This window comes from Hypanus sabinus, chromosome 4 (assembly GCF_030144855.1).
Source record: "Hypanus sabinus isolate sHypSab1 chromosome 4, sHypSab1.hap1, whole genome shotgun sequence".
In the NCBI taxonomy this organism is placed as follows: Eukaryota; Metazoa; Chordata; class Chondrichthyes; order Myliobatiformes; family Dasyatidae; genus Hypanus; species Hypanus sabinus.
Window position 1 is genome coordinate 16,060,890 of NC_082709.1, and position 15,854 is coordinate 16,076,743.

Sequence of the window (15,854 nt, forward strand, 5' to 3'; positions counted from 1 at the left end):
TCACTGCATGAAATGCGGGTTAGACAGAAAACTCATCACATTCACAAAGTATCTGGGGACCACCTGATGTGCTGTTACTGGGAAGTCTGGGGAGCCTAAACAGCTAACATTTGGCCAGCATTGACACAATGGGCCAAATGGCCTCTTCTGCACCATAAATGTCTGATTTTGTGTGCTTTTTAAAAAAAAAGTTCAGAATAAGTCTCATAGTAATTCGCAATTTCTGTTTGACACAAAAGTGTTAGACATTTCACTTGCTTTTAAAAATAAGTATGGTTTCCTAAGGCAGCTTTCAATACTTGGTTTTACAGAATTCATGCAATCAAGCTTCCTGAAATATTCTGAAAGGTTAAATATTTTTAAGGTCAAAGCTTTTTATAATTTGAATTTCAACATGAGCAAATATTATTGAAAGTTTAACTAGTTATATTCCATAAACATGTGATGCTGCAGATGCTGGAAATCCAAATCAACACAAGATGCTGGAGGAACTCAGCAGGCCAGGCGGCACCTACGGAAATGAATAAACAGTTGAAGCATTGGGCCGAGACTCTTCTTCAGGACTGGAAAGGAAGGGGGAAGGCACCAGAATAAAAGGTGGAGGGGAGGGAAGGAGGATAGCTAGAAGGTGATAGGTGAAGTCAGGAAGGTACATCCAGCTTCAACTCTATTTTGAGAGCAAACCTGCAGTTATCTTCAGTGAATGCAGACACTGACTCATTCAGAAATTATGGTGCGTCATCTTGCACTGTTGATTTTGTCTTTTGTGACAGTGTTCCGGTCTATTTGCTTGTGACCCAATGCATTTCTCTTCTGTCACAGGAAGTGTGAAGAAATATTGTGAAATGGAAAGACATTAAATGGCTTTTACATTTGATTTACAATTAGAGAAGCGAGTTAATTTGAGGCCTTCTGTTGGTCAGGGTGGACCATGGATGCTGCATCCCAGTTGACTACATGATACGCAAGCCAGGGCAGTACGGTATGGAGAGCAAGCTGTTGCCCGCGCAGCATGCTGCCCCTCTCCACGTAGCTGACGAATCCAAAGGAACGGCACTGATCCATACAGTTTGGTACCTGCAGCATCACACAAGTTGCCAGTCAGCAATGAACTCAACAAAAGACTGTGTTAGGGACTCTAGCTCGAGACCTTTCCTTGGGATCTTCTCCCAAAGCCTTCCCCAACAGTGGGTACAGCCACAAGGCAGTGGAGATTGGAGATTAGAGTTTTCCTTCTCGATGAGCTGCCAACCATGGCTACACACACAAAATGCTGGAGGAACTCAGCAGGCCAGGCAGCATCACCAACCATGGCTGATGAGCCCCAACTACCCAAAGTGACTCATTTTAAGGTGCCAGTAACCCACCTTTGCCCCTTCTTCCGTCAGTAGGAATGGTTCTGCTGGGCTTAGTAGCTAAGCCACACATGAAGGCCGGGAGCTGGACTTGGTTGTCAGAGGCTATTTGAGACGCACGCCATTGGGAGCATTTAATAGGCAGCAGTAGCCTATCCCCATTACCACCCCTGGCTATGACAAATTTAAGCAACCAGAGAGTTAATACTTTCCTGAAAATGTTGCTGTCATATAACTGGGTGGGACTGTATTCACAAGCAATGGCTTCTTATTACCATCAATTTTTCAGTCAGTTGTGCTGTGGATGTTGAAACAAATTAGGAATCTTGGCATCCGAGCTGACTCATTGATGATCTAACCACACATCTGCACCTTTTCTAAGATCACATATTTTCACCATCTCAACATCTCCTGCCTCTGCACCTGCTTCAGCTTAGCTGCTGAAAACCTCACCTGTATCTTTTTAACTCAAGGCTTACCTATCCCATCCCCCTCACTGAAATGAAATGAAGTTATCGGGTACTGAATATCTTGGCTTGCTCACTCTACCCTTCTTAACTTTACGATTATCCAGGATTCTAACTAATGTTCATGATCTGATGTGCATCAGATCATGCTAACTGTACCATGTCACATCAGTCGTAAGAATGTGGCAGGCGCACATACAGCCGTGTGATCACGCAATGCATCGACTGGACCTCCTACGTGTGAAGGGCTCTCTCTTTTCGCGTGGGCTTTTGAGTCTCAGCAGGCCTGGTTCATGCTCCCACATTGTAAGATGCCCAGCATATACCGTTACTAACATGACTCAGTAAAAATATTTCAGCTTACTGCTTTGTTATCGTTCTTGCATGGCGTGTGTGTAACAATAACCTCTGTTGCATTTCTCATCTCCTGCTCAATTTTATCTCATAACCTCAGCACTCTTCAGAAGTGGGACTCCCTGGCTCCCCAGTTCTGATTCCTTGAGTGCCTCTGATTTTAAACTTTCCACTGAAACATGACTCTCACATTTCCATTTCTTAATTGCATTGTATCTGCTCTTACCACTGTAATGTAATCATCCTTAAAATGGGGCGGGATGGTAACCTTAGTACAGTGCCAGTGACCCGGGTTCCACCACAGTCTATAAGGGATTTGTTCATTCTCCGTGTGGCTGCATGTGTTTCCTCTCACGCTCCAGAGACGTATGGGCTCATTGGGCAGCATGGGCTTGATACCCTGCTGTATCTCTAAATAGAGATAAATCTTCCCTATCCACCTTACAGCTTGCTATATAATTAATTCCAAGCCTTATGGCCATTACTGAGCAGTAGCTAAAGTGACATTACACCCAAGTTGAAGTGGCACCTGCAGTCCTTTCATATTCTTCCTTGTATGTTGGGCACACTTTTAAACCTGGTCTTTTCTATCAATGATTTACTTTTTAACTCTTCTGGATAATTACTTCTAGGGGGTAGGATAGCTCAGTGGGGAAGTCCCAGGTCCAGCACTCAGAGTTCAGGAATGTTCCAACCATTGTAGTGAGAGAAGTTAAATTTGGGTAATTAAATATATCAGGAATTAAGCCAGTTTCAGTAATCTTGAGAACATCCAAAGCCATTATAGTGAAAAACCACTGCATTTGTTCACCTCCATCTGCTGTTCTTTCCTGGCCCGTTCTGAACTTGATTCTTAGTTGACTCCTCAGATTACAGTCATTTAGGAATGAACAATAAATCACAGCATTGCCAACGATGGCCACTTCTGATGACAAACACAGGATTGTGCGAATATCTTGGGCACACATGTATGTAGCTAGGATGCCTAAGGCATTTGCACAGTATTTTATGTATTGCACTGTACTGCTGCAGAACAAAAACATTCATGACATACGTGAGTGATGATAAACCTAAATCTGATTTTGGTCTCCACGGGGGATGGAGAGTGGGAAGGGAAACATGGTTGGGAAAACAGGGAGGAAGAGGGAAGGGAACCAGAAGCACCAGAGAGACATTTTGCAATGATCAATAAACCAATTGTTTGCAATCAAATGAACTTGTCTGGTGTCTCGGGGATAGGTGTGTCTGTACCCACGCCATCCCCAACCCGTTCTCTGTCACCCCTTCCACAGTGCACCACCCTTTTTTTACCTCCAGCTCCAAAAGCACAGTTTCCAACTTTGTTCTCTTCTTTTTCATGTATTTTTGGGCTCTTATTTATATCACCTTTTCACCTCGGGGTTCTGTGATTTCAAGTCTAAGATCCTTTAACCCTTCCAATTTATCTTTCCTGCTTCAACGTTGATCACAGCTGGTTCAGTTTGAGACGAGCCTAATGTATGGTTAGGTCCATCTCCCACCCCCCATCCTCATCATGTTCTACAGAGGTTGTATTGAGAGCATCCTGAGCAGCTGCATCACTGCCTGGTTCGGAAATTGCACCATCTCGGATCACAAGACCCTGCAGTGGATAGTGAGGTCAGCTGAGAAGTTCATTGGGGTCTCCCCGCCATTACAGACATTTACACCACACGCTGCATCCGCAAAACAAACAGCATTATGAAGGACCCCATGCACCCCTCATATAGACTCTTCTCCCTCCTACCATCTGGGAAAAGGCTCTGAAGCATTCGGGCTCTCATGACCAGACTATGTAACAGTTTCTTCCCCCAAGCTATCAGACCCCTCAATACCCAGAGTCTGGACTGACACCAACTTACTGCCCTCTACTGTGGTTATTGTGTTGTTTATTAGTTATTGTAATTCCTGCACTGTTTTGTGCACTTTATGCAGTCCAGTGTAGGTCTGTAGTCTAGTGTAGTTTTTGTGTTGTTTTACATAGTTCAGTGTAGTTTTTGTATTGTTTCATGTAGCACCATGGTCCTGAAAAACATTGTCTCGTTTTTACTGTGTACTGTACCAGCAGTTATGGTCGAAATGACAATAAAAAGTGACTTGACTTGACTTGTACCTCTCCTAGTACGAGAGTATGGGTGGCATATACGTCCCTTCCACAGGAGGTGTAAGGCACTCCTCTTTTCCACCAGCCTGCAGGTCACCCTTGGACAAGGTGTAGCACCTGCTTAGTCCATTGATCGGTGTCACATGAAACCACGGGAGCAGGTGGTGGATGGTCGTATGAGCAGCTGGTGTATATCACAAGTCCTGGTTATGCGACCACTGACGCCAGGCAGACAATCTCTGAAGAATATTGATAATGGCTGGGGTCACCTGTTGTAAAAACACTGTTCAGATGAAGGCAATGGCAAACCACTTCTGTAGAAAAATTTGGCAAGGACAATCATGGTCACCCACATTATACAAGGATCAGTACTCGTGCCAGAGGCCACTGAAATGGAACTTCTTCCCATACCAGTCCATCCCCAAATATTTACATTCCTTTTATGTTTACTAAATTAATATATATTGTTAAGAGAACAGACTGAGGAAAATAATGTCAAGGAAATGCTCTTTCATAAAAGAGCTTTTAGTGAAGAAACGTATTATCAAACAGGTTTGTGAAAGAAAGATTACCTCAAAAGAAGCATTAGCATAACAGAACTACTTCATGTCTTACTACTTACCATACACTATTTCACTTTGTTTGGACACATTGAACTCATCTGTGCGGATGTTGGCACTATTCTTGGAGAAAGCATAAGTGTATTTTGTAGTTGTGATGATGCAGAGCGATCAAGGTAGAAACATCAGGCCATTTGGAGGTGCCCTTGTGCATTTAAACAAAGGTCAGAAAATTAATTCCCAGTTTAAAATTTAAAATTGTGTCTGGTGCTCCTGATAAGGCCTCCCCTGCACTGGTAAGACCCGTTATAAATTGGGGGGGACAGCTTCATCGAACACCGTTGCACCATTGGCCACAAGCGGGACTTCCCTGATGCCGAACATTTTAATTCCGAATCTGTTTCCTGTTCCTACCTGTCAGTCCATGGCCCCAACTTGTGCCAAGATAAGATCATCCTCAGGGTGGAGGAACAACGCTTTATATTCTATCTGGGTGGCCTCCAACCTGATGGCATGAATATTGATTTCTCCTTCCAGTAAACAAATTCCCCCCCCCCCCACCCCCAGCCTTCCCTATTCCCAACTGTAACCTTTTACCTCTTCTCCCCTGCCTATTACTTCCCCTGGGTTTCCGTCTCCTTCTCTTTCCCCTATGGTCCACTCTCCTCTCCTATCAGGTTTCTTCTTCTTGACCTTTCCCACCCACCTGGCTTCACCTATCACCTTCCGGCTAGCTTCCTTCCCCTCCCCCCACCTTTTTATTCTGGCATCCTCCCCCTTTCCTCCTCAGTTCTGAAGAATAGCCTTGGCCTGAAACATCGACTATCTATTCATTTCCATAGATGCTGCCTGACTTGCTGAGTTCTTCCAGCATTTTGTGTGTGTTGCTTAAAATTTATTAGTTAAGTAGAGAGTGATGTCAGTGTAGTTTAATAAAGGGAAGGGAAGTAATTTAATTCCTTGTGCATTATTTCTACTCTATAAATTATGGAGAACTAGAGGTTATACTTGCATGTTACACAGGGTAGAATTTGGTGGTGAAAGTTAACTATTTTCTTGGGAAATACCGGACCTTATTTGGGGAATGCTGATTCTTTAATATATTGCTTGAAAAGAGAATTGTAGCTATTTCAGGGACAAAGATAAAGGTGCTGGAGAGAAACCTCCATTTATATTTTCCTAATTTTCTGGCATTTTTATGAATTTAATTTTCACCTTAATGTGCCAACTTAGAAGTAAAATAAATGTGTGTGCTGGAATTATTCAACTAATTTGACCCTCTGAATCTTCCCAGCGTTTTTTTTCAGTGTATTATGTCTCCATCAACCGTACTACTATGCAGAACGAGTGAATGGAACAGCAGGTCTTCCCATGTTGCACCTAAATATTGCTCAACTGAACTATAAAATAATTTCATTCTGCCTTTCTTTTTCTTTGTAGGAATATCCTACACTTGGACAGCTAATAGAAAAGCTTCTTGAAAATGATATCCTGTTAATATTTGCTGTGACGCAAGAGCAGTTGAGTATATACAAGGTAATTCTCTTCTCCATTGTATCTGAAACCACTTCAACACCATCAGAATCAGGTTTAATATCGCTGGCATATGTTGTGAAATTTGTTAACTTTGCAGTAGCAGTACTATGCAATACATAAAAATAGAGAAAAGAAACACTGAATTACAATATGAATATATATATTAAATAGTTAAATTAAATAAGTAGTGTGAACAAAAGAAATTTTTAATAAGTAATGAGTTAGTGTTCATGAGTTCAGTGTCCATTCAGAAATCAAATGGCAGAGGGGAAGAAGCTGTTCCTGAATCATTGAGTGTGTGCCTCCAGGCTTCTGCACCTCCTTCCCAATGGTAGCAATGAGAAGAGGGCATGTCCTGGTTGTGGGGGTCCTTAATGACGGACACTGTCTTTTTGTCACATCGCTCCTTGGAAGATGAACTGGATAATACAGAGGCTGGTGTCCATGATGGAGCTGACTAAGTTTACAACTCTCTGCATCTTACTTTGATCCTATGCAGTAGTCCCCCCTTCCCCCAATACCAGACAGTGATGCAGATAGTTAGGGTACTCCCCATGGTACATCTATAGAAGTTTTTGAGTGTTTTTGGTGATAAGCCAAGTCTCCTCAAACTCCAAATGAAAAAAGTGGCTGTCTTCTTTATAGTTGCATCAATGTGTTGGGGTCCAGGTTAGGTCCTCAGAGATATTGATACCCATGAAGTTGAAATTGCTCATTCTTTCCACTTCTGATCCCTCTATGAGGACTGTTCTTTGTTCCCTCGTCTTACCCTTTCTGAAGTCCACAATTAGTTCTTTGGACTTACTGGCGTTGAGTGCAAGTTCCGTGATTGCTGCTATATTCAGAAATGGTTCCTTCCTGGTTGGGTCAAGAGCATGCCAGTCTTAACCTGTCTGAGTATTTTGTGTCTGTGAATGTAAAGTGCTGAGTTCTCAGTATTATAGACATGCAATAATGAAGTCTATTATTGCAACTTCACCCATTCCCTTGCAGTTATTTGTTGTGGTAGCACACTAGCCCGATTCATCACACATTAAGCATAGGCATACCATACTGCTCTCGGGCAGTTAGAGAACATTTTCTGAATGAGTCTCTGTGATAGTAAAGGGCTTTATTTCATTTATCGCCTAACAAATGTTTTCTTCTTGACAACAAGCCAGAGGTTGCCTTTCAAACACAGGTCAAAGCAGTAGCATTTACTGGCTTCTGACTGGAATTAAAATCTCTCTTGAACACCTCAAATTTTCCATCTAAAAACGTTTGCCATTAATGAATGACTTGCAAGTTTCAACTTGTCAAATTCAACACAGCTTGCTTTTCACTTACTTGCTCCTTGGGAAGAGATTGACTCGCTTTTGACTTCTTTTCTCACCATTCACTGCTGCCAGAATGCCTCATGAAAGCTGAGCATTTAGTGTACTTTGTCTTATCTGAATTTGACTCTATCAAAGAAACCAGCCTCTTTGTTAGGTGTGGGAAGAGCTGTGCATCTACTCTAAGCCTATCTGTGGATTCTTGAAAGGAATTCCTTGTCTGCTGCTGTCCGAGATGGAGCTACATCCCTTTCCCAGTGTCTGCGTGACACTCTTACGTTATTCCTCTTCTTTACACATCACCCAGGACTGATGTTAATAATTTTACAGAAATACTCTCTGAGCCCACAGTGGAACCTCTTATAAAAATTGCATTTCTGTGCTTCTCTCTATTACAGCCTCCTGCCCAGTGATGCCAAGCTGTGGATTGTAGTCCCCCTTGAGTTCACCAATACTTTTTATATAATTAGCATAAATTTTATCTTGTGGAAGTTGGAAGACTTGTATGTTCCCACAAAAAAAATATTTGTGGCTGGGCATTTCATCATGGTTTACAATGGAGCATTTCAATCTCACTAATTAATTTAGAAAAATAAATTTGTAACATAGACTTTATAAATGTTAAGGTACATTTTCCACGATCTGCACCCAAACAGGCTGAGTTGTCTGGATGCTGTGAAAATTTAGTGGATGGAGCATCCATCTGTAAGGAGACTGATCTGTATTTCCAACATCCATTGTGCCTAGGAAGTATTGTTCCACACTCGGGAAAACTTTCCTTGTTATGGCTTCATGTTCTTAAAGTAATGTTAGTAAAATCGTGAACATGACTTCTGCCTGTTCTGTAAAACAATTTCTTAAGGTGAAGTGCTGTCATCCAGCTATAAGAATATTCTTTGTTTTATACTCCACTGGAATCAGTTAATCCAGTAGCAACCACTCCAAAGAGTGATTCTGCAGTTAGACAGTGCATTTGACTCATAAGATCAGAAAAATTCAAATGTGAAATGTTATTCTTTATTGGTTCCTGACCTGAGGTCCACGGGCCCCTCAGTTAATGATAAGGGTCCTTAGCATAAAAGGTGTTAGAAACCCCTGGTTTAAGGTGTTATTGCTAACTAGAGTTATGTATGCCTTTGATTTATCACCCAATATTGGTGAGGCATTTTAATTAGAATCAAATTTAGTTTTTTATTCTTCAAAAATAAATAGCTGAATTTGTTGACACTAATAATGTGAAGGTAAAACAACAAGATGAATTATTTAGATGAAACAAAAGCTGATGGAAAAATGTTTTCTTTATCGTTGAAGTATGAGGAACAAATCCATGCGAATGACTCCTTCTCTCTGGAAAAATCCCTTTTGGACTGAGGGTTTGCACGCTAGTTTCTAAGTTCATTCTTTGTTCTTGGAAATCTGTGACAACTTGTCACCATGAAAATGACGTATTTTGTGTAGCCTTCAGCTTACTCAAGCTGTCAGAAAGCTTTTTCAGACTTTTCACGAGTCTCTGGTGGCCAAAGTTATTTGGAAACAGTGAAGAATTAAATCTTTTTAAGTTATTTATTAAAAACATTATGAAACTCGAAACAAACACAAGAAAATCTGCAGATGTTGGAAATCCAAAGCAACACTTAGAACATGAAGAGGAACTCAGCAGGCTGGGCAGCATCTATGGAAAGGAATAAACACTTGATGTTTCAGGCTGAGACCCTCTATGTGGACACTTCAGTCCTGATGAAGGGTCTCGACCTGAAACATTGACTGTTTACTCTTTTCCATGGATGCTGTCTGGCCTGCTGAGTTCCTCCTGCATTTTGTGGACGTTGCATAAAACTTGAAAACAGACACAAGTTTATTGAAACATCACACTTAATTAAAATAAAATTTGATAAAAGTCATCTATTTACCTTCACTTGCTTTTTTTTAAAGGAAGTTTAGTGCCCCATTGAAGTGTACAGGACTGTGCTATTTGTTGACATAAAATTTAGGCCAAATATGAAATGTATCTGGCTCCTCATTGCTATGTTATGTGAATACACTGGACACTGGCAAGGCCAGAAGCAGAGTGAGAGATCAGATGTGCCTGCATCTGACCTCTGACCTCTGCATTCCAGCATGTAGTCACAGTAGTCTGGAACATATGGAAATGTGGCTTGTGGCTCGAGTCTAATCAGTAGTTTTGTACAGAACTGCTGTCTAACCATCACCACAGTCCGGGCCATTGCTGCAGTTGGTAATTAAATCTTTCATATGATATTCGTCCCATTCCAGTGCTTTATAATGCTTCACTATTCACATTGCTTATATAAAACTAACCAGACATTTCCCCACAATTGTGCTATAAGCATCAGCCACATAATAATGCACATAGATGTGTTAAAAGTTATATTCTCACAATTGTTCAAATGAGGTTGATTTCTCCATGCTGTAATTCCATTGTTTTCATTGGAGAAGCAATAAGTAGTTTAACTTTGTAAATGTGTTCCCATTAGGTACAGTTCTGTACAAATAGCTAGGGTGCCTGAGACTTCTGCACAGAACTGTAGTGATATTATGTATTCCACTGTACTGATGCCGCATATGACACATGTGAGTGATGATATACCTGATTCTGATATGGGTCTCTATTGTGGACTGAGAATGGGAAGGGGGCAGGGAGAGGGAATCATGGTTGGGAAAAGGGAGAGGGGAGGAAGCAGAGACATGAAAGAGACATTCTGTAATGATCAGTGAACCAGTTGTTTGGAATTAGATGACCTGGCCTGGTGTCTCAGGGCTGGGTGTGTCTACACCCATGCAAATCCCTTGCCCCTGGCATTCCTTCACTGCCACCTGTCCCACACCCCTCCCATGGCACTCAGCCTTCGCCATTCCCAACATCCTTAGCAAGCTCACTCTCTGCTTCACGTTGGTAAATGGGGTACTGTGCAAAAGTCTTAGGCACCTTAGCTATATATATATATATGTGCTGATGATTTGCACAGTACTGTATTTTGTCTCCTTAACAATCAGAGAAAACATAGGGAGTTTTTAAGCAATGTTTTACTGGAGTTTTATTATGCAGACTTGATAGTTAGCTTTTCACGCTTAGCGGTTTTCTGTCTGTGAATTAATTTAAATGTTGTCTGACTAACATTGTACTGCACCTAAACTTGAATTAATAGTGGAAGATTAAAATTCAAAGTTCAAAGTAAATTTATTTTCAAGGTGCATGTATGTCACCATATACAGCCCTGAGATTATTTTCTTGTGGGCATACTGCTACGACTCACACCCATCTGCGCCAGTTTCCAAGGTTTAGGTGCTTTAACTCCCCGGAGTATGGCTAGCTGGCGTGGCCCCTTTAAAGATTCAGGACAGTCCTGCTAATTGGCAATCATGTTTTGGGTACCAAGGACTGAGCACTTCAGGAGCACCTGAACTGAGGTTAGGTGCTCAATTGTAAGCCTACTCATGATTTTGTCTGGTGTTTGTTTTGTGCTCAGTTTCTTGATCTGGGTTGAAGCCGTGTCTCAATCCCAACCTTAGACACTCCAGCATTTGGGTCCAAACCATTCTCATCAAGAACTCTCATCACACATACTCAATAAATCTATAGAATAATAACCATAACAGAATCAATAAAGACTGCCTAACTAGGGTGTTCAACCAGGGTGTAGAAGACTCCAAACTGGCAAATACAGAAAGAATGAAATAGCAACAAATATCGAGAATGTGAGATGACGCATCCTTGAAAGTGTATCCGTAGTTTGTGGGAACATTTCAATGATGGGGCAAGTGCAGTTGAGTGAAGTTATCCCTTCTGGTTCAAGACCCTGATGGCTGAGGAGTAATGATGTCCAAGAACCTGGTGGTGTGAGTCCTGAAGCTCCTGTACCTTCTTCCTGATGACAACACCAAGAAGCGAGCATTAACTGCTTCTTCCTGGTGATTTCAAAGCATTTATATGCTACTAACCATTTTAAGGGTGACAGGATTCGGCTTCTCCAATTGCATTAATGCAGTTTGGGAGATGATGCAACAATACATAAGTTTAATAACAACATTAAATCCTAATTAATATGAACAGATGGAAAACACCTGCAAGACAGTAACACATTTCAAACCAAAGGAATATGTCAAAGAACTCATCAATCTCACAGAGAATTCTTTCCCAATGATGTCTGAGATTTTGTCATAATGATTACTTTTATTTGTAGGTTTCTAGCTATTTTTGAAAATAGAGTCTTATTACGCAACAATGTATCTTACCAATGCACACTAATATTTTAAAAATAAACTCACATTCTTATTGTTTCCTTGTAGAATTATGCCAAACTTATACCCGGTGCTACAGTGGAAACTCTCGCAAATGATTCTAGAAATATCCTTCAGTTGATAATTAAAGCATATAAGGTAAGTGCTTGTATTTTCAACAATTCCCATACAAGCCAAATGGCCATAGTGTTCAGTGAAAGCATTTATTTCTTAATGAATTTCTTCATAGATATTGAGGTTTGATGTTAAATCTGACATCAGCCTTGGAATACAGGTCTGACTATTGACTATGTCCTCTGGGAAGTGTGCCCAATGTCCATAGGAGCAGATGGACAATGTTTAGATTCTCACAACATGGTGGGAGTGAAGGGCTAATCAACTGGAAGGTGCAGTGTTTTGGTCGATGATGAACTACTTCAGATCAAGCAGGGAAATAATCCCTATCAAAAGATAATCATCAGAAGCATGGATAAGAGGAGCCTGAGATAAATGATTTGCTTATCGCAGAGGCAAAAGTTAAGAGGCAGAGGAAGTGCAGGTTTCCTTGTGTATCCATTATTTGCTGACAATTAAATGCTACAATTATTATCTGAACTTTCCCTTGCTGTGAGCTTTAGTTTGCAGCTCTGGCATTGGTCATCATTGGTTTGATTATCAGAATCAGGTTTAAAATCACTAGCATATGTCGCTAAATTTGTTAACTTTGTGGTGACAGCACAACGCGATGCAAAATACGTCCTGGGTGATGGGGGTCCTTAATGATGGATGCTGTCTTTTTGAGGCATGGCTCTTTAAGATGTCCCAGATACTGTAGAGGCTATTGCCTGTGATGGAGCTGAGTAAGATGACAAATATCTGCAGTTTACTTCGATCCTATGCAATAGCCCATCACCACCCCCGCCCCCATATCAGATGATGATGTAGCCAGTCAGAATGCTCTCCACGGTACATCTGTAGAAATTTACAAATGTTTTAGGTGACATACCAAATCTCCTCAACTTCCTAATGAAATAGGAAGTCATGCCTTCTTCATTGTTGCATTGAAATGTTGCATCCAGATTAGATCCTCAGAGATATTGACACCCACGAATTGTTGAGATTGCTCATGGTTTCCACTTCTGGTCCCTCTATGATGTGTGTTCCCTCATCTTAACCTTTCTGAAGTCCACATTGACCTTATTTGGTTATTATTGGACATTAATATTTATAATTTGAGACACCAAGTCCTCAGGTGGTTACAGGGTGTGTGATTATTTAAAATGGTTGAATAAGCATGGTATCCTCCTGCCATTTAACTAGCTGTTTATCTAGTACCTGCTAGGTGTACATGTTTAAAATCAGTCCCCCAGTTTCCATTTATAATAGCAAAACAGTTCGCATTTACCTTGTCAATTTTTAAAGAAATTTATACATTTCTATGAGCACGCCTCGGTTTCTTCTCTTGGGGAATTAACCTGCTAAACTTTGGCTGTACTCCTGTATCACAAATATATCCTTCCTTAGACCTGGAAACCAAACAAGTCCCTTGATGTTCCAGATGCTCTCTTATAAGAGTCCTCACCAGGACATCTTCACTCTTCTACTCAAATGCAAAGGTCAACAATAAATTTGCTTTCCTAATTGTTTATCATATCTGTATGCTAACGTTCAGAGATTCATGTATAAGCTCAGGAAGTTTTTTTTTCAATTTGTGGATGACATTTTTCTTACTGCCCTTGTCCTTAATGCTAGAGTTCACAAAGCTAAGAGACAAAATGTCGAACATTACAGAACAGTACAGGCCCTTCGGCCAACAACACTCTGCCAATCTTTTTACTATCTTTGAGATCAATCTAACCCTTCCCTCTTACACAGCCCTCTCCTGCCCTATTTATATTTCCCATAACCTTTCCTTTCACATACTGACTAATCAAACCTATTAACCTCCACTGTAAATATACCCAGTATAAGATCACAAGGCGTCGGAGCAGAATTAGGCCATTTAGCCCAAGGTAGGGATGGGAGATGAGTCATAGGTTTGATTTCTGACCTGTGATGGCATCAGGTGTCCTCGTTATTGTTGAATCTGCACTTGTCGAGACAAATGGGGAATATTCACACATTCTTTGCTTGTTGATGATGTGACTTTCAACAGCCTGGAGGTTGTTTAGACACCACAGAATTCCCAGCCTCTGAATACTTCTGAAGTATGTCTGGCTAGTCTTCATCAGTTTCTGGTCAGTGGGGAGGGACTCAGATTCAGAACTAGCTTAATTGTCACTGACATGTGTCGACAGATATGTTGTTTTGCAGCAGTAGTACGATGCAGTACATTTAGAAATTACTATACGTTACAGAAGGAAATATACTGTAATGCAAAAAGAGACCAAAAAGTTAAGCAACACACACAAAATGCTGGAGGAACTCAGCAGGCCAGGCAGCATCAATGGAAAAATAATACAGTTTCAGGCCGAAACCCTTCAGAAGGACAATTTTCGATAGATGTTCCTGGCCTTGCTTGAGTTTCTCCAGCATTTTGTGTGTGTTGCTCCAATTTCCAGCAATTGCAGATTTTCTCTTGTTTGTCAAAAAAATTGGGGTTGTGTTCATTGGTGCATGGTCCGTTCAGAAGTCTGATGGCGGAGGGGAAGAGCTGTTTCTACAATGTCGAGTGTATGGTAATGGGAAAAGGACATGGCCTGGATGGTGAGGGTCCCAAATGATGGGCATTGCCTTTATTGAGGCATCACCTTTTGAAGGTGGTAGGGAGTCTAGTGCCCATGATGAGCTGAATGAGTCCACTGATCCTGTGCATTGGCACCTCCATACCCAGGTGCTAACTGTGAGTATTAAGGGTAAGCGATTAGACTTATGTGTTTATGGCCATTGCCTACACGTGTATGACTCAGATATAAACAATTTCCTCAGCAATACAACCAGAATAATTGTTTGCTTTATAGCAGGGGTTCCCAATCTTTTTTTATGCCATGTACCCCTACCATTAACCAAGGGGCCCCTGGACCCCAGGTTGGGAACCCCTGCCCTTATAGACTTTGCTGTATACAGTATTCCCCTCCATTTATTTGTTTGAGTGTTTTGAATTGGCGAAAGACTAGCTTATGTGACGGACTTCCAGACATTCAGGACTTTTTGGTTTGTCTATTTGTCTGCTGCCTTCATATTCCTACAGCGTGACAGGGCCGTGTTCAAGATCAGTGTCAGCCAGAATGCTGAGTGGGATATTCTGCAGCCTCTTCATTCCGTTAGCTGCTTACTTGTCCACTATTACTCAGGCTTCACGCAACGGAGCGTTGAGCTGATCTTTTGCCCTTGGGACTGCTTGCTGCGTGCTGTTGCATATTATACCTGCTCTTTTACACGAATGTGGATACCTGGTTCAGCTTTGGCACGTTAAGAATTCATTTTTAGAAGTGCCTAGAACTCACTGTAATGTGCGAAAGGGAGTAATATATACTTCAGTTAGCTACTCCTTGGTGATTGAAAAATAAGCGGCAACTTTATCACAAAACTTTCACAAAGTTTGTTGTTGCTTCATATGGTGTAGCCCGGGGGGTGGCGGGAATGTGAGTCTGTCCATTTGGGGGCTGAGGTTGGATCAATCTTGCAACATGGGCAGCCCTGAGTTGGTATCACCTGATGGAGCTCTTGAAGCACACAAGCTTCCACACAATGTCAACGTGTTGATCTGGGTCATGGAGGATTGTCACAGGATGAAAGGAGGCCATTCAGCCTGTTGATTCTATTCTAGATATGTGCAAGAGAAATTCCTCTTCTGACGGTATTCCAAACTACTGTTTTGTTTTGTAACTTCAAAACATTAAACTAATTCAAAGGAAGATAAGGGAATCTGACAATGCAGGTCCAACCTTGTGTTTACTTTAAGCAAG

At 41.4% G+C, this 15,854-nt stretch overlaps 1 protein-coding gene across 1 annotated transcript in view; it reads left to right on the plus strand.

The window, feature by feature from the left end:
- Positions 1-15,854, plus strand: part of itgb6 (integrin, beta 6) — a 67,875-nt gene that overhangs the window by 11,809 nt on the left and 40,212 nt on the right. Inside the window, exons 7-8 of the mRNA XM_059966466.1 lie at positions 6,299-6,394; positions 12,016-12,105. Of these exons, the coding sequence (XP_059822449.1) occupies positions 6,299-6,394; positions 12,016-12,105 (186 nt within the window). The remainder of the gene's footprint in view (positions 1-6,298; positions 6,395-12,015; positions 12,106-15,854) is intronic.